We start from the raw sequence: 24,855 nt of genomic DNA on the forward strand, positions 1-24,855 counted from the left end.
TTTATTTTTTATATTTATCTATTTTTTAAAATAGTCTCTATAGTAATTGTATATATTACATATTTTATCAAATAGTATTTTTAATAAAGACAACACATATTTTTTTGTGTAAAGACAACATATATTTATTATAAGTAACTAATTTAACAAATTATTTAATCTACTCAAATTAGTCAAATAGTGTTAACTTATAAATCAATTATCAATACAGACAAAAAAATTAGTTAACTTAGGGGATCCGTGTCCGTGCATGTAATTAACTGAATTATATTATTTTATTTTTCTTCACTTGGGGTCCATCCAAAATACTTGATATGTTGCTGGTAAAAAAAAAAAAAAACTAATTTGCTAGTCCTTATAATGTTACTTAATTTTAAATTAGATCCTTACAATTTTTTCTTTTGGAAAAAACTAATTGCTAGTGCTTATAATGTACCTAATTTTGAATTAGATCCTTGCACTTTTTTTTTATCCCATCCTATGTTTGTTCCGTTAGTGGTCTGAGTCCTTCTATATGTGAGACTTTGCATTTGCCGTTAGATTCACTGACTGGAAGTAAAGTGGCTTTTTTTTTTTTTGAGTGAGCAACCATCTTTCCATCTTAGCCTCTCTCTCGATCTCTCTCCTCTTCTACTCACTTCCTCTCAGCCAACACCATCATCTCTCTCTCATCGGTTGTGTTCTCTCTCCCACTATCATAATTTTTTATCTCTCTTGAGCTTCTGCCTTTTCCTTCTTTATCCCCTCAGTGACGGCAATACTTCCCGGTCGCCGCACCTCAGCCGGCTCATAGAGATGAGCTTCCTCCTCCTCCATCTTATGACCCCTGCTTGATTTTGACAAAGCGAAGAATGCTCGCCTGCAAGTGATTAACAAACTGCATCCCTTGCTGTATCTAAATGAGAGCGTTCTGGCATTCCAAACGATCAGAAAGGTGATGGCTTTTCCTCCACAAACTACCGCCGCTTCCCTTTGGTGCTACAGCACACGGCGTCACGTCGCTACTAAATCACCATTCTCTCCGACACCAAGTTTCCTTCGAATCCAAATAAGAGTATCATTTCAAGAGGACTGCTGTTGAATCAATCTTCTACCAAATTCACGTGGTTCCACCTCGTCAATGCTCTTTGTTGCAAGGGAATTATCATCGCCACTAGACTATGAGCCACTAGAAATGGAGTTTCGACTAGAGGGTTCATACTTATCCCCCCATCATCTGAAACACTGTGAAGCTTCTTGAAGAGGAGATAAAAAACTATGATGGTGGGAGAGAGAACACAAACCATGAGAGAAAGAGAGATGATAGTGTTGGTTGGAGGGAAGTGAGCGGAGGAGGAGAGAGATCGACGGAGGCTGAGATAGGAAGATGGTTGCTCACTCAAAAAAAATTAAAATTGCCATGTCACTCCAATCAAGTTTAAACTAACGGCAGATCCAAAGTATCACAAACAGAAGGACTCGTACCACTAACGGAGCAAATAGTAAGGATGGGATAAAAAGAAAAAAAAAATACAAGGATCTAATTCAAAATTGAAGAAAAATATAAGGATGGCAAGTTGTTTTTCCAAAAAAAAAACTTGATATGTCAAATAGCAGCATTCAATTATGAATTGCAAATTTCGAAGGCCAGCTTCAACGAAAGAAATACTTCTATATGTGTGCTCTTACGCTGCCTGGTTTCCATTCACTTGGGATAATCTTTGCCAAATTGAAAGTTGAATGGGAAACTTGCAGGCCCTGATTTTGGCTGCGACAGACACAACAGCAGTGATACTAACTTGGGCTCTATCTTTACTTCTAAACAATTCTCAAGTCCTAAAGAAGGCAGTGCATGAATTAGACACGCAGGTTGGGAGAGAAAGATTGTGGTGGAATCTGACCTCAAGAACCTGCCTTATCTTCAAGCAATCATCAAGGAAACCATTGCGTCTGTACCCAGCCGCCACGCCACTAAGTGTGGTGCACGAATCTGTGCAAGATTGTGCTGTGGCTGGCTATCACGTACCCTCTGGCACGCGTCTTTTGACCAACCTTTCAAAACTCCATCGAGACCCACGAGTATTTGAAGATCACTGGAGTTTCGGCCAGAGAGATTCCTCAGTACCCACAAGGATTTAGGCTTAAGAGGCCAGAATTTCGAGTTCATTCCCTTTGGAGCTGGCAGAAGAATTTGTCCTGGAATCTCATTTGCTCTCCTAATGATGCAACTCACGCTTGCTAATCTGTTGCATGGCTTTGATATTGCAAGCCCTGATAACCAACCAGTGGACATGCGAGAAACAAGTTGGGCTCACCAGCATGAAAGCCTCACCACTTGATGTGCTTCTTACCCCACGTCTCCCTCCTCATCTCTACGGATTAAAACCAGACATTAAGGGAGGATCAAGCAATAATGATAGCACCTGCATGTTAGCTGCATATATCGGTATACTTGAGACATGCACTATTAATAAATAAAACCTCTCGTCTTTTCTCTTCACACATATAACCAAACTAGCATGTAATATAGGATATGTAGTCTAGCGAAGCCAAGAGCAGAACAAGTCAATATGAGGCTTTTATAACTTTTGTTTCTTTCGTATGATCATAATGTCATGATATATGAGTATCCGATATTTGACAGTTTGATAGTAATTTTTCCCATAAAATGCAAAGCTAGTTACATCGTCTTTTATAGATAAATGCCCAATGGTCACATGTTTGTCACTGAGATCATCAATTACATATAATTTAATAATCATACTTTTTTATCATTAATTTATTTATGTACTATTGTACTGTGATAATGATCACGCGACTTATGAATAAGATAATTGCCAAGAAATCAGGGCCATGCGGCTTCGAAGAGGACACGTGCATGTGGATGATTTGTGCATAAGGTGCCCTGCGCCGAAAGGCGCATTGGCGGAATTCTGTGCTGACCATACGAGGATACGGCCAAATTCTGATTCCCTGTCAACAAATTCCATACACAACCGTTAATATAACTCCTCCAAATCCTTATTATAGACCCAATTTGACTCATAATATAAGACCCAATCCATTTTATATTATAGTATTTTTTTTCAAAATAATCCTTCTAATAATGATAATTTTAGCCAATATACTTAATTAGCAAGGATATTTAGGAAGAAACAACACTTATTTATTATAAATAACCAACTTAACTTACTTCCTTAATCTCCTCAAATAAGCAATTGGGTTTTATAATTGGACGGAGGAGAGTATATATATATATATATATAAAATAAACCGGCAGAGATGATAAGTTAAACATCAGTACGTTAGATTGAAGTCAAAATAAGATCAGATAAATCATAACTAAAATATGTAAGTTTTAGTTGTATAGTAAATATTTTAGATAAAATAATATTCTTTCAATCCTAATATAAGCTCGGAGAAGTAATATAAGAGCATAATCATAATATAAACAATTTTAAATAATAAAAAAAGTACTAAAATTAACAAATTTTAACTTTTTTATTAATAAAAATGTACATCCTTAAAATCTTTTGATTTTAAATAATTTATAATATACATAAACTTTATTTTGTTTAAAAATAAACTGTTAAAAAATTGGAATATAGAGAATTTTTTGGGTCAGAGTAAGGACTACATGGTATCTCTTAAACATATACTCCTCCAGTCCTAAATATAACACATCTATACATACTATAAAAAGAGTCTTATATTTAGGACATGAAGAATATTATTATTATACCTTTTTTTTTTTTTACTTGAGACGTATTATTATACCTATGCATTCAATATAATTAATTTATTATCAACTAAGCAATTAAACTAAACGGAAAATCAGGATTGAAAATTTAATTTTGTATGCATTCAATCTCTCTATGCAGCTTTTCAACTTTGTCTTTTCTCAGTGTAGGAACAGATTTGACATTGATAATATTAGGTTCAACCAGCTCCCACATACAAGCCCTCTTTCTTTACCTATTTTCTTCCGTTTCTATTTCTCCTCTCCTTGTCTTTTTTCATCTTCTGCGCAGACTTGGTTGGTTTCTCATTTTCTCTCTCTTTCTCTCATCGTTCTCCTTCTCTTTCTAAATAATTTTTCATTTTTTCCTTCCAGTTTGTTCTTCGCTCGCACATGCCTCTCTCTCTCTCTCTCACTCGGTTTTCTGTAAGCTTTCGTCTTTTTCTTCTGGTAATGGAGTGATGTCACAGTTTGGGGGAGACAAATAAAATAACCCGCTAATCCAGGGGTTACCCTGATTCTGTTTGAGTCACACTGATCCAAGACGGCTTGTTTTGGACTAATTTTCTTTGATTTTGGAAAAAAAATCAGACAGGACAAACAGCGGTTTCCTGATTTCTAGTCTGAAATGGTGGTTTGTTGGTTTCTAGTTTGAACCGGCTAGTTTGATTTGATTTAAATACCATGGAAAAATGTCACTTTTATTTTTAATTTTATTATTTACTGTTTTTTATTTGATGATTATTTTCTACGGGTAGAGAACCGCCACCGAAAGCAGGCGGCGCGTGGCCAGTGATAGGGCATCTCCACCTCTTAGGCGGGGCCAGAGCCACCGCACATAAGCTTAGGCAAGATGGCCGACAAATATGGACCAATCTTCACCATGAGGCTGGGGGTTCACCCAACTCTGATTGGGAGCAGTTGGGAGATTGCCAAGGAATGCTTCACCGCGAACGACAGAGTTTTTGCTAGCCGTCCCAAGTTCGTCTTGCTCCTCGTCTCTCATCCCCTCACCTGTATGGCTGACGGAGAAAAAAATAATACTCCTCCGGTCCTTAATATAAGATTAATTTAACTAATTTGATTAGATTAAGAAAGTTAGATAAGTTAGTTAATTATAAGAAATGTGACACATTTTTCGTAAAATACCATAATCATCTTTCTTAATACCTCTTCTTTCTCTTCTACTTGATTATGGTTGAGGGAGTATCCATAGGGGTAATTTAGAGAAAATTGATAAATATAAGAAATAGATTTTATATTTAGGACCAAAACCAACTCAACAATTGGGTCCTATATTAAGAACCGGAAGAGTAATATATGAACCAACTAGCTTTGGCTTTTATTATATGGACCTGTTTTTAAGTTTGAATAAATATCTAATTAATGAGTGGAAGCTTTTCGTGACTCATTATTTTTGGCCTATTGTATATATTCTTTGAGAAAATCCCTAAAAAATAACCGTCAAATTTTAAAATTTCATATAAGTATTGGTTATTATATTCGTTACGAACATGACTACATTTGAAAAGTAAATGACAATATGTTTTTGTAATAATTTTTTATTTAGAATGTTGACTCATTTTTTTGGAATTTTCTCATATTCTTTTGCCAAGTTTCATTATTATTGTTATGAATAAATCACATTCTTGTTATTAGTTTAATTGAAGAATCTAAGTCTAATTGTCTCCCTGCACAATAATTAATTGATATTTACAACATAAATTTTATATGTAATGCTGATGGTTGATTGAGAGGAGTGAATGATTTGGAAGTTTGTATAAGAGAATTTTGTTTTGGAAAATATAAGTAAATAGGACTTCTATACATGGACCATCATCTTTTTACCCTTTTCTTGGGCCTGAAGATCATCAATTTTTTACCTGAAATATATGGTTTTAGATTATGGTCGCGTCCTAATGTTTATCACCACCCAAAATATTGAATTGAATTCGTTGTAAGGATATTAGGGGTGCCAACAAACACATGAAAACGACGGAAGATGCGGGAGATGGCGTGCGGTGTGACACACTATTGCGGCTGACAAATTCCAATCGGACACTAATTAGGCTTTTTTTCTACAAGTAATAGTAAGTTCATTGTACAAACAACGACTCAAAGTTAATTTAAATATTAAATTCAGATTAGAGAAGTTAGGATAGGTTCTATAAATTAATTTTTTTTCCAAAAAAATAATATGCGTGTGAGATATAACATGTGAAAAAAAATATATTATGATATACTACCTCCGTTATTTAATACAAGACCTAATTTAATTTTTGATTTGTTTTTAAATATAAGATGTAATATATTACCTCTGTTTCTTAATATAAGTCTTAGTTTAACTTTCAATTTGATCTTAAATATAAGATCATAATTTATTTTATCTCTCATATTTATTTATTTTTTTAAAGTAGTCATCGTAATAATTACACATGTTAACTGTTCTATCAAATAGTAGTTTTAATTAATATACATTATCAACAAGGGTATTTTGAGAAAAATAACATCTATTTATTATAAACAACCAACCTAACAAATTTTTATAAAATATTTAAATTAGTGATCTAGCTTTTATATTAAAAACTAAAGATAATATTTATAATTATTTCAAGCAATGTATCCTTGAGCTCAATTATCCTTTTTTTTATCAAGATCATTTTTATCTTAAGAGTATTTAGGCAGAAACAAAATCACAATTTTAAAAATATTTATACAATATACAAATAAATATATGAAAATTTAATATTATAGAGAAGTGTTTTTGAAAAACACTTTTTTTAGTAATCCAAACACTTCCTTGACTATGAATTAACAAAAGGAAAAAAAGAACACTCACGGAACACCATACGTAAGACATGCCAGCCAGTAACGAAGTGGGCCCCATATTCTCCCTCGTGGCTCCGGTTCTGCACGCTTAAGACCTCCGGCTTTTACCCAAACCTGCGCCGAGTTGCGGGACGAAAATGGAATTCGACAACCAAATACGGCGGACCAACTCTCTCTTTTTATTTTCATTTTTTATCTTCAGTTTTATCAACAATCAGCATATCAGTAGCCGCCCTGTTCTCCATCTGCTTCATTCAACATTTACAACATACCCATACACAGCACCAGATCCCAGATTATACCCACGACCATGGACCTGACAATCTCCAAGCAATCAGTCACTCCCTTTACCTTCTTTGGATTGTTGCTCTTTCTCTACCTTCTTTTCTCCATATCAAGAAGCCATCGTAGAAACAACGGTACGGCTAGAAAACCACCACCGGAAGCCGGCGGTGCGTGGCCTGTGATTGGGCACCTCCACCTTTTAGGCGGGAAAGACCCACCGCACATCACCTTGGGCAACATGGTCGACAAATACGGACCAATCTTCACCGTAAGGCTTGGTGTTCACCCAACCTTGATTGTGAGCAGTTGGGAGATTGCCAAGGAACTTTTCACTGTAAACGATAGAGCCTTTGCTAGCCGTCCCAAATTCTTGGCTGCCGAAGTCATGGCCTATAACTTCAGCATGATCGGCTTCAGTCCCTACGGAGATTATTGGCGTCAGGTGCGCAAGATTGCCACGCTGGAGGTCCTCTCCAACCATCGCCTCGAGATGCTCAGACACGTGAGAGAGTCCGAGGTTAAGTCATCCATGAAGGAAACCTACGATCGTTGGGCAGAGTTCAACAACAGCAGCGATCAGAATCTAGAAGCGGTGCCTCTGTCATGCGAGATGAAGAAATGGTTCGGAGACATAATCTTAAATGTTGTGTATAGAATGGTCGTCGGAAAACGATTTCTTGAGACCGAAGGGAATGAAAGGATTCGGAAAACATTGAGGGATTTCTTCGACCTGAGCGGAGCATTCGTGATATCAGATGCGTTGCCGTATATGAGGTGGCTGGATTTGGGCGGCCAAGAAAAGGCCATGAAGAAGACGGCAAACGAATTAGAACAATTTATTCAGTTTTGGTTGGATGAACACACACGCAAAAGGGGCTCCGGTTCAGGGCAAGCCCAGCCTAAGCACGACGACTTCATGGATGTGCTTCTTTCCATTGCTGGTGAAGCTGAAACGATTGATGGCCGCGACTCTATCACTCTAATCAAGGCCACAAGCCTGGTCGGTCTCTCACATATGTCCTAATCCTCTTTCTTTTTATCGATGTTCAATGTTTATTTTTTGGGATTTTAAAGTCGTCATCCACACAAGTTTTTCAGATCCTAATTCATGCTTCTGTGCTTTTTATTTGTTTTGTCCGCATCATATACATTCATGATATTCTATTTTATTTTTTTAAAAAAAGAGATATTATTGTCATAAGCGAAAATTCATTAATGAAATTTAGAATTATATATATCTACCTATCCTTATTAAGAATAAGATAAAGATATTATTTTCCGCCCAAAAAAAGATAAAGATATTAATTAATTAGATACATGCTGCGAGCTGGGTGCGTGCGCGTGTCCGTGTGTTTATCATTACGCAGAAGCAAACATAGATGGCATCAGAATAATTTAATTTGTGTGGATGCCTGGTTTTCACCAAGGCCAGTTTTAAAAGGTGGCATGGGAAATTTGCAGGCAATAATTTTAGCGGCAACGGACACAACGACAGGGACGCTCAATTGGGCTCTGTCTTTACTGGTGAACAATCGCGAAGTCCTAAAGAGGGCCGTAGATGAAATCGACACACAAGTTGGGGGAGAGAGGCTGGCATCAGAATCAGACTTGAAGAACCTGCCGTATCTGGAAGCCATCCTGAAGGAGACGCTGCGCTTGTACCCAGCCGCACCACTCAACTTGCCGCACGAATCTATGGAAGATTGCACAGTGGCAGGGTACCACATCCCCTCGGGCACCCATCTCTTGACAAACCTCTCAAAAATCCATCGGGACCCACGTGTGTATGAAGACCCATTGGAGTTTAGGCCGGACAGATTCCTAAACACTCACAAAGATTTGGACTTGAGAGGGCAGCATTTTGAACTGATTCCCTTTGGTGCAGGAAGAAGAATTTGCCCTGGTGTCTCATTTGCGCTCTTGATGATGCAACTCACACTCGCCAATCTGCTGCATGGCTTTGATATTGCAACTCCTGATAACCAACCAACAGATATGCGAGAACAGGTTGGGCTCACTAATATCAAAGCCTCGCCTCTTCGGGTCCTCCTCACGCCACGTCTCTCCCCTCATCTTTATGCATAATGGAGACAAAGAACGGGCTAGATCGTTTGGGCTTTTAACTTTATCATCTATCTGTTTTTGCTTTTTAATGAGCGGAGGCTTTTTATAACTCGAGCATTTGATCATCAGCATATATCTTTTATTAGTATTGCACTGTTCTTGGAAAGCATTTTGAGCAATATTATTAGGAAGGGGGCGAAATCCAAAAACAAGGAGACAGAACAAATGGGCGATGAGGGTAAGCTTAATTTTTCAGGCTTCAAATAGTGTGGCGCGCACACACAGGTGCACGGACAAGACTAAGGCGTCATTTTTTAATGCGCAATATAATGAGTCGATAACGATGACACATTTAACTCAAAATTCCACATTCTGTTTCTGAAATTGGGGTTTCCTTTTCCCTCTTTTACTCTTTGCAATTTGATTGGTGGCGCTCATCGATCCACTTACACCCTCAATCTCATCACTAAGCCCTCCTCTCTTCTAGCTATTATATTGTCTCCGTCAAGATTATGTAGGGTTTGTTATAATAATGATGTGAGGCAGTTCGAGAAGAACACATGGCAATTGACTGACGTAGTGCAGTTATAATTATGCTTATTATTTTTATGGATAGACATGGAAGAAAGAAGAATGTAACTAGTTTTGCTCCATCCACGTAATGGGATGGCCCTTTCATGATCCGTCACAAAGGCGGTCCTTCGTTGGTAGTTGATCCCCATTCAATGTGGCATCACGACTCTGAACCACATTGTGTTGCAAAACTTCCCCAAACCAATGCCTCATAAATTACCCTGCACCGCCTCTGCTTCTGCTTCCCTCCTCTTCTCCATCTGTAATTCTGACGCACATGCAACTGATCATCAATAATGGAAACTGCTCAAATAAGAAACCAAAAATTGCCCTCACACCGACCCATAGTTACCAGGGGCTTGCCCTTATTTTACTTTCAAGTTAATACCGTACGTACTTAGCAAATGTAATAAAAATATCAATGTTATTTCTCTTCTTTAATTTTTGCTGAAACATGCATCCTTATCACCATGATGGCCCCCAGACCCCAGCGCTGGCGACGCGCTATTACTGAGCTCCATACGATAACAAAAATATACTAATAACACGATCAATTTTTGTGTTTTCTTGATTCAATTATTTAATTAAGGTCGTGCACGGTCCATTCATTCACTCTGCAAGTAATCAGCCGCACTATAATAATAGATGAAACAATTTGGACGGTGATTGATTGACCGACCCCAAAAAAAAAGAAAAGAAATGAAAGGTGGGTAACAAGATGCTCTACAGTGTACATGGTCTTTATTATTGTCTTGCTGACAAAATATAATATACATGAAGGGCTGGCCAAACTAACAACCCACCACCCCCACCTGCTCGGACAACTACCCCCAATCCTTCAATTGCCTTTACATGCCCCCCAGGACCCCCCCGGGACCCAGAGCTTCTCCAACGACAACGTTTTCACGTCGGCCATTATACACTACTGGCTTCTCGCATTCATCACCTGTAATAATATCAATTGTTAATACTCCCATAACAATTAATATGATTTCAACATATTTAAATTCAATGTTAGCAGTAATTCTGGCACACATCGTATGACTATATTTTGGGATCTTGAAACGACGACACCAGCTGCTACGTCACGAACAATAGACCTCTAACAAGTGACTACTTAATTAACTCTGGTTAAGTCAACTAACTGCGGTCGACTAATTCCAATAGAGCCTTCAGGTCTCTATAGTTATGTAACGATCAAACGTCGTCTCAAGAAACGCAAGTCATACGTGAGGCGCCCAAACATTTCCACTTCCATCTTCTGCCACACTTTCCGGCTGGAGATTTCGCCGGTAATCTGGACCTGGAACGACGATGTTGAGGGAGGAAATTGTCGGTTCAAGGAGCGCGAGGCATAGAGCCACCGTGTCTGCGGTATCGAATAAAGTTCTGGTGGCCGTGAAGGCGGAGAGGGCGATCTCCAAGACAGCATTGACCTGGGCACTCACTCATGTCGTTCGCTCCAGTGACTACATCACGCTGCTCCCTGTGTACTGTGGCGAGAAATCTGGTATGCTCAGAAATCCCTCGCTAAATTCCAAATATATTGCCGTTTTCCCAGCTCTTCAATTGAATTCATCCAGTAATCAAATTTGATAGTGTCTGCCTCCTTGTTCTGCTTCAAATTTGAATGAACAAGGCTTTTTATAATTGCCTGGTTACGGCGATGGCTTTGGATAATTACATTTGTATATTCGATGTTCATTACAGGCAGAAGATTCTGGCCTTTTTCGAGATTGGCAGGAGATTGCACGAATGGACGCCGGGAAAAATTGCCGGATCGGATTCATGAAATCTCCGAGTCTTGTGCGCAGATGGTGCTTCAGTTGCACAATCAGACTGAGGTAACTTGGCAATTTACCGAAACAAAAATTTTAAGTTCTTTATATGTGATGATAGGTTGTGGACTACCCGGTAAAGGTATCTACCATTACCAACCCCAATTCTTTCAGATTGCTGCCCCTGCTAGACATTCACGTAAACGTCTCATCACACACAAGGAAACGTCTTAGTTGGGTTTAAGACCTTAAATTAATTAACAACGGCCACGTGGCTTCTCCTTTGCGGAAAAAACGGCGGTTTTATATGCACAAGTCTGCAGAAAATTATTTTACGAAACTTATTAGAGCTCATATTCAGTGTAAAAATTAAATTAAAAGTTACGATTTTCTTTTTTGCCAACGAACAAAATACGATTATATTTAGTGGCCTATTAATAATCATAATGTCCTATTTGCAGCGTCGTCTCCTCTCTCACACACACTCTCTCTCTGCCTAAAAATTTTATAAAATTATGATCATAATTAGGCTGAATACCTAAAAACGATCTATAATCATAAAAGTATGTTAATATACCATTCTCAATCTATTTATTTATTATTTATTTTTGGAAGGAGATTGGAGAGCAAATCCTGGTCTTTGTCCCTCAAATTGATCAGCGACGTGATAGAGACCGCTTCGGATCTCCTCCAGGTCCAGGCTGTATTAGCTTGTTAAGTCGGTCTTCGCATGTGCCCACGATAATTGTTAAAAACGATGCGTGTATATATAGATCAATTATTGCACATGCATAAAATTATCGTAAATTTTAAAGTAAATGATAGTAGTATATGTTTGCCAAGGAAAATTCCATAACAACCATAATACTCCTCCGGTCCTTAATATAGGACCCAATTCTTGAGTTAGTTTTGATCCTAATTATAAGACCCATTTCTCATATTTATCAATTTTCTCTAAATTACCCCTATAAATATTCCCTTAACTATAATCAAGTAGAAGAGGGAGATGAGGTATTAAGAAACATTATTATGGTGTTTTAGGAAAAATGTGTTACTTTTCTTATAATTAACTAACTTACCTAACTTCCTTAATCTAATCAAATTAGTTAAATGGGTCTTATATTAAGGACCGGAGGAGTAGCAATTAGCGGATTTCATTATGTACGTTTCCAATCAACATTACAAATTTCAATTTTAATTTATAATCGAATTCAAATGAGTTTTCAATCTGACGATTATTTATTTATAAAAATAATGGGAATAAGTAGTAACTATTGAGTTTTCATCTTTACCTTGAGTTTCGTAATCCCGATATTCTCTCTGACAATCATAATTGACGAGTGATTCATTTATTTGTTTAAGCAATATTTTGCCATATGCTTTACGATGCCTTAAAGATCTGCTATAAGCTTCATTTATCATAACAAAATATGTAGTTTTTGTTGTTTTGGATCAAGTGTCATCTTGTTGGGAAAGACTTTTCATGATCATTTCATTAAATAACTTCACCAAGAAAATTATTTTTCATGAATCCCCTCAATTTTTTTCAAAGATAAATATCATCAGTGATTGCCAAAAAAAAAAAGGTGAAATTTTGAAAAGGATTATAACGTACGGACGCAACAGAACAAGCGAAGATATTTAATAGTAATTAGTTATTCCTGCTGTGATGATCATAATCGATACTTAAATTGAAGTTAATAAAAAATTAATTATAAATGATTAAATTTAAATGTTTTGCTCTGTGTAATAAGCTCAGAATACACACACACACACACGAGTCATTTCATTTGATATTTAGGTAGTGTATACTTCTATATATATATATAAAATTTAAGTGTTTTGCTCAGTGTAAGAAGCTCAGAAATTAATATTACGTATAGGACGTTATTAACGTGAGTGTGAAATAGAAGAATAGTAATACTCCTCCGGTCCTTATTATAAGACCCAATTTAACTTTTATTTGGTCCTAATTATAAGACCCAATCCATTTTGTCTTTATATTTATGCATTTTTTTCCAAGATAATCCTTTTAATAATAATAGTTTTAGCCAATATATTTAATTAGCAAGGATATTTTAGGAATGACAACACTTATTTATTATAAATAACCAACTTAACTTACTTCCTTAATCTCCTCAAATAAGTCAATTGGGTCTTATAATTAGGACCGGAGGAGTAATACATAACAAAGGTAAGCACTTATCTCACGGGAATTAGTTTTAATATTCATCACTTTTTGGAATGTTTTGAATTAGCTTATTTCTCTCATTCTCTGTTTCCTCCCTCCAAGAAAATAGAACTACAGTTTTAAAATATTGCTGGTCGGGAAATAGTCATATATAATGTTTTAAAAATAGACCTCTTGAACATCGCGGGCAAGAAAATAATGATTAACTACGGTTTTGTTATGAGGATATATTCGCTTGTTGAATTTACTGTTTGTAATTTTTGGTGAATACAGGTGAGGGTGAAGGTCAAGGTGGTGGGGGGTACGCCTAGTGGTGCGGTGGCAACTGAAGCAAGATGTAGCGGGTCTAATTGGGTCATACTGGACAAGTAATTAAACGTGAAAAAAGTATTTTTCTTTTTCTGAGCTATTCAATTTATTTAGCTGCTTGCAAGTTGGTTATGATCCCATCAGTCAATGCCATACAAATAGGACAAGACACCGTGAAATGGCTATTGCTGATCGACTCTTACCTTACAATCCAAAATGAGGATTTTGTAGTGAAGAGGATGTCTTAGAGAATACAATATTGCCCCGTTGAGAATGGCCTCATCAGATTCACACTAGGGTAGTGGAATTTAACAAAACCAAAGACATTTCGACCAGCAAAAGGGACTCCCAAAGACATACTTGAGGAACATTCTCTTTGATTTCTGAGTTGTTAGGACTGAATAATCGCATCTTATTACTTTTAAGCCCGAATGAAATATTAGTTAATTGTTTTTGCCGCTTCTGAAACAGGAAGTTGAAACAAGAGGTGAAGCACTGCATGGATGAACTCCAATGTAATATCGTGTTGATGAGTGGTTCACAGCCAAAGGTTTTGAGGCTTAATTTAGGGTCTCTGATGAATTCCAAAGCCCCACCTTTTCTGCAGCCTCTTCCCCAGAAAGAGATATTGAAAGGTTACGACGTCACCGATTGAAGCCCTCCACCCCCGTCAGTAGCCCTGAAGAAGTAGCTACTTCTGATACAACATCCACCTTAGCAAATTCAGTGTCATCTTCTGACAAACTGACTTCTTTTTTCCTGATATATGAACAAAATCCTCTGTTCGAGGGTCAGGGTCCACAGAGAAAGAAACAGATACCAATCAATGAACCAAAAAATTTCGACGACCAGGCACCATTAGCCTTTGAATCGGACAGGGAAAGGACTCTCCCTTTGACCAAATCCGCGGTATCATCTGTGGCTAGTGATGAGAAACGTGTGGTTTGGAGTCCTCAAAATCACCTTGCCGATAAGAAGCTTCAAATAACAGAAAGCACTAGAATTAGTCTAAGATCTAAATCTAGTGCTTCTAAAACTTTACTTGAAAGATTTGTACATTGTGATCAGGAGATCTGGAGTGATGAAGTAGGACATAAACAAGCTCAAAGTGAAAATTATATCGCCAAATCTGGCATCAAGGATAACATTCCTGCAGTTAGAACTTCCTCAGTACCTCCTCCCCTATGCTCACACTGTCAAAACAAAGCACCAGTTTTTGGAAAACCTCCTAGACGCTTTCATTACAGAGAAATAGAGGAAGCCACTGGTATGTTTTCAGATATCAATTTTTTGGCCGAAGGTGGATTTGGGATAGTTCACAAGGGAGTGCTACGAGATGGCCAGGCCGTTGCAGTGAAACAGTTAAAGTTTAGTGGCTCTCAAGCAGATCTTGATTTCTGTAGGGAGGTCAGAGTATTGAGCTGCGCACAACACAGAAATGTTGTGCTGTTGATAGGATTCTGCGTAGAAGGCGATTTGAGGATACTAGTCTATGAGTACATATGCAATGGATCCTTAGAACTCTATCTGCATGGTTTGTACCAGCTCCTTTCTTTTCAGTTAATCACCGAAATATCAGCTCACAAAATCCAAAATTTTGCAGTTTCTACATGATTAAGTCCTCTTCGACAATTGAATGCTGAAATCTAAGTTTTTTATGTACTGTATATTTGCAGGAAAGAACAGAGGAGCTCTAGACTGGAGCTCGCGCCTAAAGATAGCAATAGGAGCTGCCCGAGGCCTACGCTATCTTCATGAGGATTGTAGAGTGGGCTGTATTGTGCACAGAGACTTTCGACCGAGGAATATCCTCTTAACCCATGATTTTGAGCCTGTGGTAATTTCGCTGGCTCATCATTTCCGAAGCCTCTGTATTTTGCGATCTTGTAGTTTCGAAACAACAATCCCGAATCTCTTACCATCAATTATTTTCCTTTTTCAATGTTAGAGTTTTATCCCCAATCATTTTGTTGCAAGAGTCGGTTGAGAAAATTATCATAAACGCGCAAGTTTGCTTTCAGAAGTGATGGCGTGAGCTCTTTTCATCATATAAATAGCGACTCCTTACAATTGGCTCAATGCTTTGCCAATACTTGCTAGCTGTATATTACTGAACGAATATCTAGAAATTATAGCAAGTAATAAATCTAATAATTTTCTGCGCATTTAGGTGGCGGATTTTGGCCTTGCAAGATGGCAGTCGGAATGGAATATGAATGCTGGTGATCGAGGGATTGGAACTTCAGGGTACTTTTTTGTTCTGTTTACGCAGTCATCAAGCTATCATTTTATATATTTTGATTCTCATGTGGGGCTCTTTCAGGTATCTTGCGCCGGAGTATCTTGACGCTGGAAATCTTACATATAAAGTAGATGTGTATGCATTTGGAACTGTCCTGTTAGAGTTGATAACAGGTCGAAGAATTAGTGAGTTGGCACATAATAACGGACCCTCGTTTCTTTCCGAATTCTTTCACTCCTTGCTCATGTTAGAACCCAATCATATTTTAGAAAACCTCCAAGTTCTGAATCCATGCTTGGAGTTTGAGGGGTCACAGGAATTTAATCTTCAGTTACAAGCAATGGCCCGAGCTGCTTCCTTGTGTCTACGTTTAGATCCTGATGCCAGACCCCCAATGTCGAAGGTGCGTCTGAGTATTTAAATTATTCGATGAAATTGGGTTCTAAGAACATAGAGTAGAAATTCTCAAGAGAAAAACAAAAAGAATCTGCTTGATTCAAAGAGACAAGTCATGGACTGACATTGCTTCCGTTTATTGTAGATCCTCAGAATGCTGGAAGGGGGCGATCCAGTTCGTCCTATTGGTTTAGACCTGAACTCAGTTGGTAACAGAAGTGGCCATTTAAGTGGACTGACGTCCCACAATCAACAAAGAGGTACAAGAAGCCACTCTCGTAGGCTCTCACATTGATCAAGACCCAGAAGCACGCACATTAAGTTAATGGTAGAAAAAGGGAATTTTACTCATTTATTTTATTACCTCTGCGGAGGCGATTTGGGCTCTAGAAAACACTGTTTGTATGGGTCTGCACATCTCTGTAGGTCCAAGCTCATCACAAGTTGCAACACAATACCAAATCCTTGTCACATTGTATAAACCACTATATTTTCCTATACGCGCTAAGTGTGTGTTTGGGCCAAAAAGAAAAGAAACACACACGCGCACACCCTAAATCTGGCTGCTGTTTGCACAGTGTAGTGTCAAAATTGTTATACAATACAACAAGGTGCATTTCACATGTGCATTTGTGGGGGAAAAGAAAGAAATAAGTTGAGTCTTCTTGGACGTGATATTTGATCTTCTTTTCCCGGATATATATAGTTCCATATAAATGTATCAATGGCTGTGAACGATGCACTCGTATGTTACTACACACGTATCTGTTTGTGAACTTCAGTATGGATATTAAATAATAACCGGATTTGACGTATAAGGAAAGAAATTTGGAGGCCGTGGTCACTGAGATTCAGGCCGTGGTCACTGGGATTCTTATCAAGTTGTATAAACATCGTTTTTTTTTAACCAGTAAATTAAATAAAGAAAGGGTCAATTCATTAACCCGTGAAATGAAAGCAAAAGAATTACACCTGAGGTTTGACATGCATACATATGATTGTATCAGATGCAGTCATACAAAGAAAAATGAAAGCGCAAAGTTGTTGATTCCCATTTTCTGCAGGCTGATGGTGGGTGCATATATATATACTGTTAAAATTAAAATACATGCTTTTGGCTGGTGGCATTAAGTTTGTTTCACTTGGAGAAATGCTGGCATACCCGCAAGTGAAGAAATTACCTTTTGTTGTTGGGTCGGGTTGAAGAAGAGAAGCTGCCATCCGATGGGATGGAGTCGAAATCCGGGAGCTGCTGCCCTGTCCCCAGGTTCTGCCCCGTAACGCTCCAAACCTTCACCGACTTATCCAGGCTCCCACTGTACACCACCCACCGTTCGTCTCCTTTCCCCGATGCTCCCTTGTCCTCCATCACCGCCAAGCACTTCACCGGTCCGTCGTGCCCCGTCAGCACGGACAGGCACGTGTGAATATCCCCCTCCCTCCTCCACACGCATATCGTCTTGTCCGCCGACCCACTGAACACCAACTTCCCCGCCGCCGTCATGCACAGCACTCCCAGCTTGTGTCCCTTCATCTCCCCTCCGTGCGCGTACTGCTTCTCTCTCTTCCAGAAATTCACTATCCCGTCCGAGGACCCTCCGTACACTATGCTCCCAGTGGGGTCCACTGCTAATGAGGTCACCGCAAATTCTTGCTTCAACAGCGTCTGTGCCGCCACGTGCTTCGTGCCCTTCCCTTGTTGCTCTCTCCGCCACCCCTTCACCGTGCCGTCCGCTGATCCTGAGAACACCATTCCGTCCAACCCGCACACCACCGAGTTCACTGCATCGTCGTGGGCGCTGATCGACTCCATGCACTTGGAATCAGATAGCCTCCATACCTTTATGGTTCGGTCCCATGAAGCCGAATACAGGATCGTCTTATCCATGCTCAAGGACAGGCAGGAAACGGCATCGCAGTGCTTGATCCATAGCGCGGTTCGGTTCTTTTTAACCTCCACGTAATTGCTGGGCTTGATGGAGCTCTTGAAGATATCTTTCAGAGAAGGTAACGTGCCGGCACGCTTGTGAACGCTGGGATTTTTCGGAGAGACTTTCCAAACGCGAATTTTACCGTCCTGGTGACCAGTGAATATTTTTCTGTCGGAGATGATGATGGCTTTAACCAATCCGCTGTTTGATTTGAAGCCGCTGAACTCTTGAAGGTTCTTCCAGACGCGAATGTTCTTACTGTCGGAGCCGGTGTAGAGGAGGTCACCGGAAGCGGCTAAGGAATAGATATGGCCTTCTTCACGAACAAGCGAGCCGATGAGACTATTCTGGGGGGCGTTTTCATCGTCGGTGGACCAGGAAGAGCTGGCAAAGGGAGGCATGGTGGTCTGATTCCAAGGGGACATCATCATGGGGGATCCCTCCCCACTGATACGGCCGGAGTCGAAGTGGCCATGGCTGGCGGCGGAGGCGCTGCTCTCACGAGCGACGTAGTCGTCTTCGGAGTCGGAATGCATGTTGGTGGGGCGAGGCATGGTGTTGGCGTGGAAAACCATGGCGTCAGGTCTCTCGGTCGTCATTACCAATTGATATATCTATTCCCCAATTCCTCTCCGCAATCACATTATGGGAAGAAGGGTGCATGCAACGCAGGAATTATTGTCAGAAAAATAACAGAACACAGAAATTGATAATTGTGATTTGGGACGGACGCGGATGGATTGGTTGGCAGAGAGCAAAAGCAGGAACACTATGCCTAAGAATACCAGTACGTACTCACTCCGGGAGGGAGAGGCACGTAGTTTTAAATCATACATCAAATTATTTAATTAGAGTAAATTATTGATGGCGGAGCTGCAGAATCAACAAGATACTGACACCTGCAACAATTTTATTATTTCTGGGTGCGAGGATACTAAGCTGATTTCTTTTTCCTTTTTGTTTGGAATGCCATGTTCAAAATAAATTGGTAATAAACAGTTAAAATTTAGGCAGCCGTATATTGTATATAATGTAAAAAATATTTTCCCCCAAAAAATGAATCTCATGCAAGCGCATAAGTGCACGAAAATTGATGCCAAATGGTGTCAAAATATGTATGTACACAACTCCCGCGCTCAATATCTGTTTATCTACTTGATCCCCAAAAAAAAAAAATCTGTTTATCTATTCCTCCGGTCCTTAATATAGGACCCAATTGTTGAATTAGTTTTGGTCCTAAATATAAGATCTATTTCTCAGATTTATCAATTTTCTCTAAATTACCCCTATGAATATTCCCTCAACCATAATTAAGTAGAAGAGAAAGAAGGGGATTATAAAAGATGATTATGGTATTTTAGGAAAAATATGTCACATTTCTTATAATTAACTAACTTACCTAACTTTTTAATCTAATCAAATTAATTAAATGGATCTTATATTAATGACTGAAGGAATACTTTCAAGCATATTCCTAAACTTTTCAATAACGGCTTTTTTTTTTTTAAATGTAAAGCTAAACCCTGCTTTTCTTTGTCGGCTTACCTCTGGATTTCTCTGTTTATACTGTCAAGTTGTGATCATGACGTTAATAATTCAACTAAAATGAGATGGACAACTCGCAGCTCTGACATTATGCCGTTTTCTGAGAATGTCGACTTTGAGCTCGAAGGCGTGCATCCCTACGCTGAAGCTCTCAACATGATGAGGCTCAATTCAGAATGCAATTTGGGCCTCACTCTTTTGGCAGATCTGACATGAAACATTAAAAATGAGAGGATAAAAATTAAGATTGAGATTAAGAAAATAGTATTAAGTATGAAAGATTGTTTATTATATGAGATTAGATAAATCTATGTATGTGGGAATAGAAAATACTATAAGGGGAAGTGATATTCCCCGATCTTACTTCAATAGATTTATCTAATCTCACATAACAAGTAATTACTTATGCTAAATACTTTTTGAATAATTTTTTTTTTTAAAATTGTAATCATAGTCTTTATTCTTCATCTTTAATGCTTCATGCCAAAAAAAACCAATAAACATAGATGTGCTCAAATTTTCTAGTGCGGAGCTCTCATTTTGCAATAAAATTTTATATTAATATTGTATTGACTTTATCGACAGTGATGCCCCTCCACAATCTTTATGGGTGTCAATTTGTCATAATAATGCATTAAGGCTCTGGGGTAGTTCCACGTCGGTCTTTTGAGCATTGCCTCATAAGAAAATCAAAGGGTTAAGAGAGGGATATATGCATGCTGTTAAAACTTGATGCGTCTCTTCTCGACTGTCCCTAGGAAAATACACTTTTTTTAAATAAAAAAGAAAATGTTCTTCTAACCCTATTTATAAGATAAATAAATAACCCTTTTATTCTATTTATAAATTATATGATTAAATTTTTAACATAACAATAATATTACTGGCTCACTCAGTCATGCCTCTGGCAGATTTATGAAACATAATATATTATTTCACTCTTTATTTATTATTATGTCTATTGTTGTTTTGGTAAAAAATGTATGCATCAAATACAAATAAAATTAATTTAAAATAAATTTAATAAAATTAAAGATTTTTTTTATCCTAATTATAAAATCTGGTCCGTGGTTGTAGCATGAAATGTGAATGTGAAGTGGTGGGGACCGGGGAGCGGGGACTGGGAAACATGGTGGAACGTACAGTAGGCGTTGGGCACAAATACGAGAAGCGCAAATCTCCCCCCTCCTTCCAACGAGGCCCCACCCACATACCCCCTCACAACACGAAGCGTCATCCCACTATCTTCTGCTCCCCGTGTATATCGCTATCTCTGCTTTTTCTTCTCCTTCTCGGCCCATTTCATTCATCCCCCCTCTTATGTATGGATATGACAGTGCCGTCCCCGCCATTGCTGCTTCATTATTTTGTGCGTCTTCTTCCATGCCCCTTCAATCATCCAACACAGCTATATGAACACTGAACCGGCTGCTTCAAGCTCACCTCACGAATCCCACTCGTTTAACATGCTCGATTGCGAATTAAGACCAAGAAACACTTCACACCCAGGATCGTATGTATGGCATGTAGGCGCAACTTTCATAAGATATTCAATAATCAAAAAATTGAAAAATAAAATCCTAGTGTATATACTAATACAATAACATGTTGGTTCCTCCTCTGAGGCCAACGGATCCAATCTCTTCCGCCTTCCCTCCTTCCCTGTCATTTTCTCTGTCTCGCTGTGCTCTCTTTAGCTCTTCCCTGTCACTTCTTGCATCAAAGGCACATGATAAATGATAGTTGTATTCTTCAGCAAGTCCGACTTCAGAGCAGGCCGTCTTTTCACCCTACCCTTCGCTACACTGATTCCAAAATCAGGCGGAAATACTCGAAATCGGAGTGCAAGCTGCTCAAAAGCTTGCAGTCTTGAGAGAGGTGAGGGTAACGGAAGAACCCAACGGCGAGGATCCGACTTGAATCTCAAAGGAATCATAGCGAAGGAAAAGCTCCACCACCAACAATCTCGACACCAACATCACGAAATCTTTTCCGGCACACTGCTTGTTGTCGACCGTCGGATTTTGATTCTCTGGCCCATTCGACCACAGCACATGCTTCAGCAACTTCTCACCCTCGCCGACGAACCTGTCTCCAACAAATTCATCAGCCCTCTCGAATATCTTCGGGTCCTTCGTTGCGAACGGCTGGTACCCGAACAACATTTCTCCTTCCTTCACTTTGAACCTCTTCTCGTGGCTTTCGATCACTAGATCTCTCTTTGCCTTGCCGTACTGTAACGGTACTGGCGGTTCTATTCTGAATGCTTCGTATACTACCGACTTCATCAACGGCATCTGCTCCATCGCCCTCATCGTTACTTCTCCACCGTTCGACCTCACCGCCGTTCTGATCTCCCTCGCTAACTCCGTGTGAAGTTTCACCCCTGCCCGCCCGATCCGCTTCAGCATGTTCGGGAAGAATATCTTCATTCCTCCGAACGAATTGAAGCACGTTGCGAACAGCAGGTTGTGGCAGGCTTCTTCTTTGGATACCCCCAAACGCTCCGCTTCGTCGAGCACGAAACCGGAGGACTCGTAGAAGAAATCGTATAGCCTCTGGTAATCTGATTTGACCAAGGCGGGAGGGAGACGAAAGGTGTGGAATATGCCATCTTCGATGGGCTTTGGGAGGCCCAGAATGAGAATAGGACTGAGCTGGAAGAGCACCCATTTCTGGACTATCTTTGGGCCGTCGAGCCCGAGTTTGGTGTCGGCCGGATTGGTCCCATACAGAGATCGAGCCAGAAAGTTAAAAGCGGCTTGATCATTGGCATCACCGAAGCTAGCTTTTCCATTCGCCGCAAGCTGGCTCTCGAGCGTGTCGAAGAGCTGGGCGTAACTAGAATGGAATTCGGGAATGACCTTGTCGCGGCGAGACTTGAGGAGGAAGAACATGAGGCGCTTGAGCTGCTCGTGTCCGGGCTCGGAGGGGTCGAGGTAGGAGAGAACTCGGTAACCTCCGGTGAGTTCAGTGGAAGGCATGAAAGTGCCAGTGAACACATCTTTCTTCTCGACCTTGGTGACGTCGAAGAGAACGGGGAAGCTTTTCCCGTCGAGCAAGGCGACGACGCGTGGGTTGGGAGCAATGAATGGTCCGGGCGGCATGTTGGTGCGGAAAACTGTTGACTGGTACTTCTGGATGCGTGATTTGAAGTACTCGTCTCGGCCTTGGTTATAGAAATAATCAAGACGGTCTTTGATGGGTCCAACAAGAGGAAGACCATAATCCCCAGGAATTTTCTGCACGGGGAGCTCGGCAGGCACCACCGGCGGTACAGATAAGGACGGTCTCTCGGAGACGGAGGCTTTGATGACGGGACGAACAAACAATAGAGGCGTGGAACGGTTGGGTGATTTTCTGGTCAATGGAAATTGTAGATGGAGAGAAGGAGAAGAAACGCTCGTCGCCATTTGGAGGTAATAGTGAGTGAGGAGATAACAGAGAGAGGAATGAAGGTGGAAGGCTGGATATGTTTGCGGAAGAGGATGGCGTTGCCTTTATATTCACAAAAGGTGGCAGCTCAGCTCATAAAGATATTGATTGATTATTGAAGCTGGACGGGGAGTCGTGAAAGGTGTGCAAAAATTGTATGTTTCTTTTAACACAAGTCTTAATTTTTTATTCGTTGTTCATATGAGTTTTGAGAATATTTAAAATTAGAAATGATAGTGCTGGGTCCATGTTCGTTCCACCGAGGAGGGTGGGTTTCGGAACCCAAGTGCTTCAAAATCTCCCTCGTGGGCATTTCTTCAGGAATTAAAAATCATTTAAAATTTGATATAATAATAATAATAATAATAATAATAATAATCTAATGTCAGTGGCTTTGGCGTTGAATAAAGGAAGCGCGTTGGGACCAATGAGTTTAGCTGTGCTGTGCGAAGCACGGAGATCCGGAGAAGAGTCGGATGGACTTTACTTTTCCTCGCACGGAAAAGTTGGTCTAATTGACCGCATTAACATTTGACTCTAATGCTGCATTTTGCCCGTTCCCTTAAAAGCTTAACTACTCATTGATATTTCCAGCTTTTGGCAAATTCATTTGCACAAAGCAAACCACTGATCCCCTTCTGTACATGTTGTGGCCTTGAAATTATTCCTTCCTTTGTTTGCGAGCTTTGCCAGATAAAAATAGATAGTGTCAAACCATGCGCTGCAGAGTGAGACTGATGCTATATAATGGATTGATGTCAGTTACTATGAAACGTAATTATTCAAACATGCAGAAAAACAAAACAAAAAAAAAATCTTGATTAATTAATGAGCATTAATCAACACAGGTGGTATGTGCTGTGGGAGTGACGGACGGGTGCAGGCTGGGTCTTGGTCGGTAAGGAATAATAAGGGAACACGTGAGGGAAATGGGGGCCCATTCGTCCAAGCACCAAACTCAATTGTCGACTGTGTAATGATAAACGCAACAAAAGGTGGGGTTTCAATCATTTGACCGGCGAATTTGAAGCCCTCCGACCATTATTTCTCAACCAAGGTCTCATGTTGTTCATCAACTGCGTCCTGAGGGCCCTCCACCATTCTTCTCTGCTCCTATCCATGACCTACGCACCTCCCACTGTAAGTGTTATGTTGGCTTAGTTTGTAATTAATGCCCCATATGTTACTTCCGACCATTTCCTCCGTAATTTGCAGTTGTGAGTTGTAACTACTAGACATGTCCAAAACATTCGACTACTCTGACGGCATCCCGAATTCATTTTTCTTAATTAAAAATATTAGATATCGAACCCCTTTTCTGCTAATACTTTTATCATGTGATAGTTTGAAAAGGGGAATTGCGCTGGTTAACAAAGTAAGCTTTCACATATTGACGTTACAAAATTGAATTGATATGATCCCTCGTGGTCGGAATAATGACTTTTATATGAGGCTGTTTTGGATTTTGTTGGTTGAAAAGTATCATCGCCTGGGATCATTACCTCAACCTCAAGGTTATTGTACAAGTATCATTCTCGTGTATTGTACCTAGCATACCT

The 24,855-nt window shown here is 39.5% G+C and overlaps 3 protein-coding genes and 1 pseudogene across 3 annotated transcripts; 2 read left to right on the forward strand and 2 right to left on the reverse strand.

Moving 5' to 3' along the window:
• The first annotated feature begins 6,801 nt into the window (after positions 1 to 6,801).
• Positions 6,802 to 8,936, forward strand: LOC114739287 (cytochrome P450 CYP82D47-like). The gene is made up of 2 exons (XM_028927340.1): positions 6,802 to 7,832; positions 8,294 to 8,936. The coding sequence occupies exons 1-2, from the start codon at positions 6,858 to 6,860 to the stop codon at positions 8,915 to 8,917; spliced, it is 1,599 nt and encodes a 532-aa protein (XP_028783173.1). The 5' UTR covers positions 6,802 to 6,857; the 3' UTR covers positions 8,918 to 8,936.
• A 1,748-nt stretch (positions 8,937 to 10,684) lies between these two features.
• LOC114739280 (inactive protein kinase SELMODRAFT_444075-like) lies at positions 10,685 to 17,143 on the forward strand (annotated as a pseudogene).
• A 309-nt stretch (positions 17,144 to 17,452) lies between these two features.
• Positions 17,453 to 18,867, reverse strand: LOC114739277 (protein JINGUBANG-like). The gene has a single exon (XM_028927328.1). The coding sequence runs from the start codon at positions 18,850 to 18,852 to the stop codon at positions 17,563 to 17,565; it is 1,290 nt and encodes a 429-aa protein (XP_028783161.1). The 5' UTR covers positions 18,853 to 18,867; the 3' UTR covers positions 17,453 to 17,562.
• A 2,517-nt stretch (positions 18,868 to 21,384) lies between these two features.
• On the reverse strand, positions 21,385 to 23,345 carry LOC114739278 (allene oxide synthase 1, chloroplastic). Its single transcript, XM_028927329.1, has one exon. It carries the CDS (start codon positions 23,272 to 23,274, stop codon positions 21,715 to 21,717), a length of 1,560 nt encoding a protein of 519 aa, XP_028783162.1. The 5' UTR covers positions 23,275 to 23,345; the 3' UTR covers positions 21,385 to 21,714.
• Positions 23,346 to 24,855: the final 1,510 nt, after the last annotated feature.

The sequence above is a fragment of the Neltuma alba genome, unplaced genomic scaffold, assembly GCF_004799145.2.
Source record: "Neltuma alba isolate B1F8T4 unplaced genomic scaffold, ASM479914v2 tig00013860_pilon, whole genome shotgun sequence".
In the NCBI taxonomy this organism is placed as follows: domain Eukaryota; kingdom Viridiplantae; phylum Streptophyta; class Magnoliopsida; order Fabales; family Fabaceae; genus Neltuma; species Neltuma alba.

Excerpts from the sequence above, each read along its gene's own strand:
- LOC114739287 (XM_028927340.1), top strand. The coding sequence starts at position 6,858 with ATGGACCTGACAATCTCCAAGCAATCAGTCACTCCCTTTACCTTCTTT. Across the intron at positions 7,833-8,293 it reads TAATCAAGGCCACAAGCCTG|GCAATAATTTTAGCGGCAAC; the intron begins GTCGGTCTCTCA and ends GGAAATTTGCAG.
- LOC114739277 (XM_028927328.1), bottom strand. The coding sequence starts at position 18,852 with ATGCATTCCGACTCCGAAGACGACTACGTCGCTCGTGAGAGCAGCGCC.
- LOC114739278 (XM_028927329.1), bottom strand. The coding sequence starts at position 23,274 with ATGGCGACGAGCGTTTCTTCTCCTTCTCTCCATCTACAATTTCCATTG.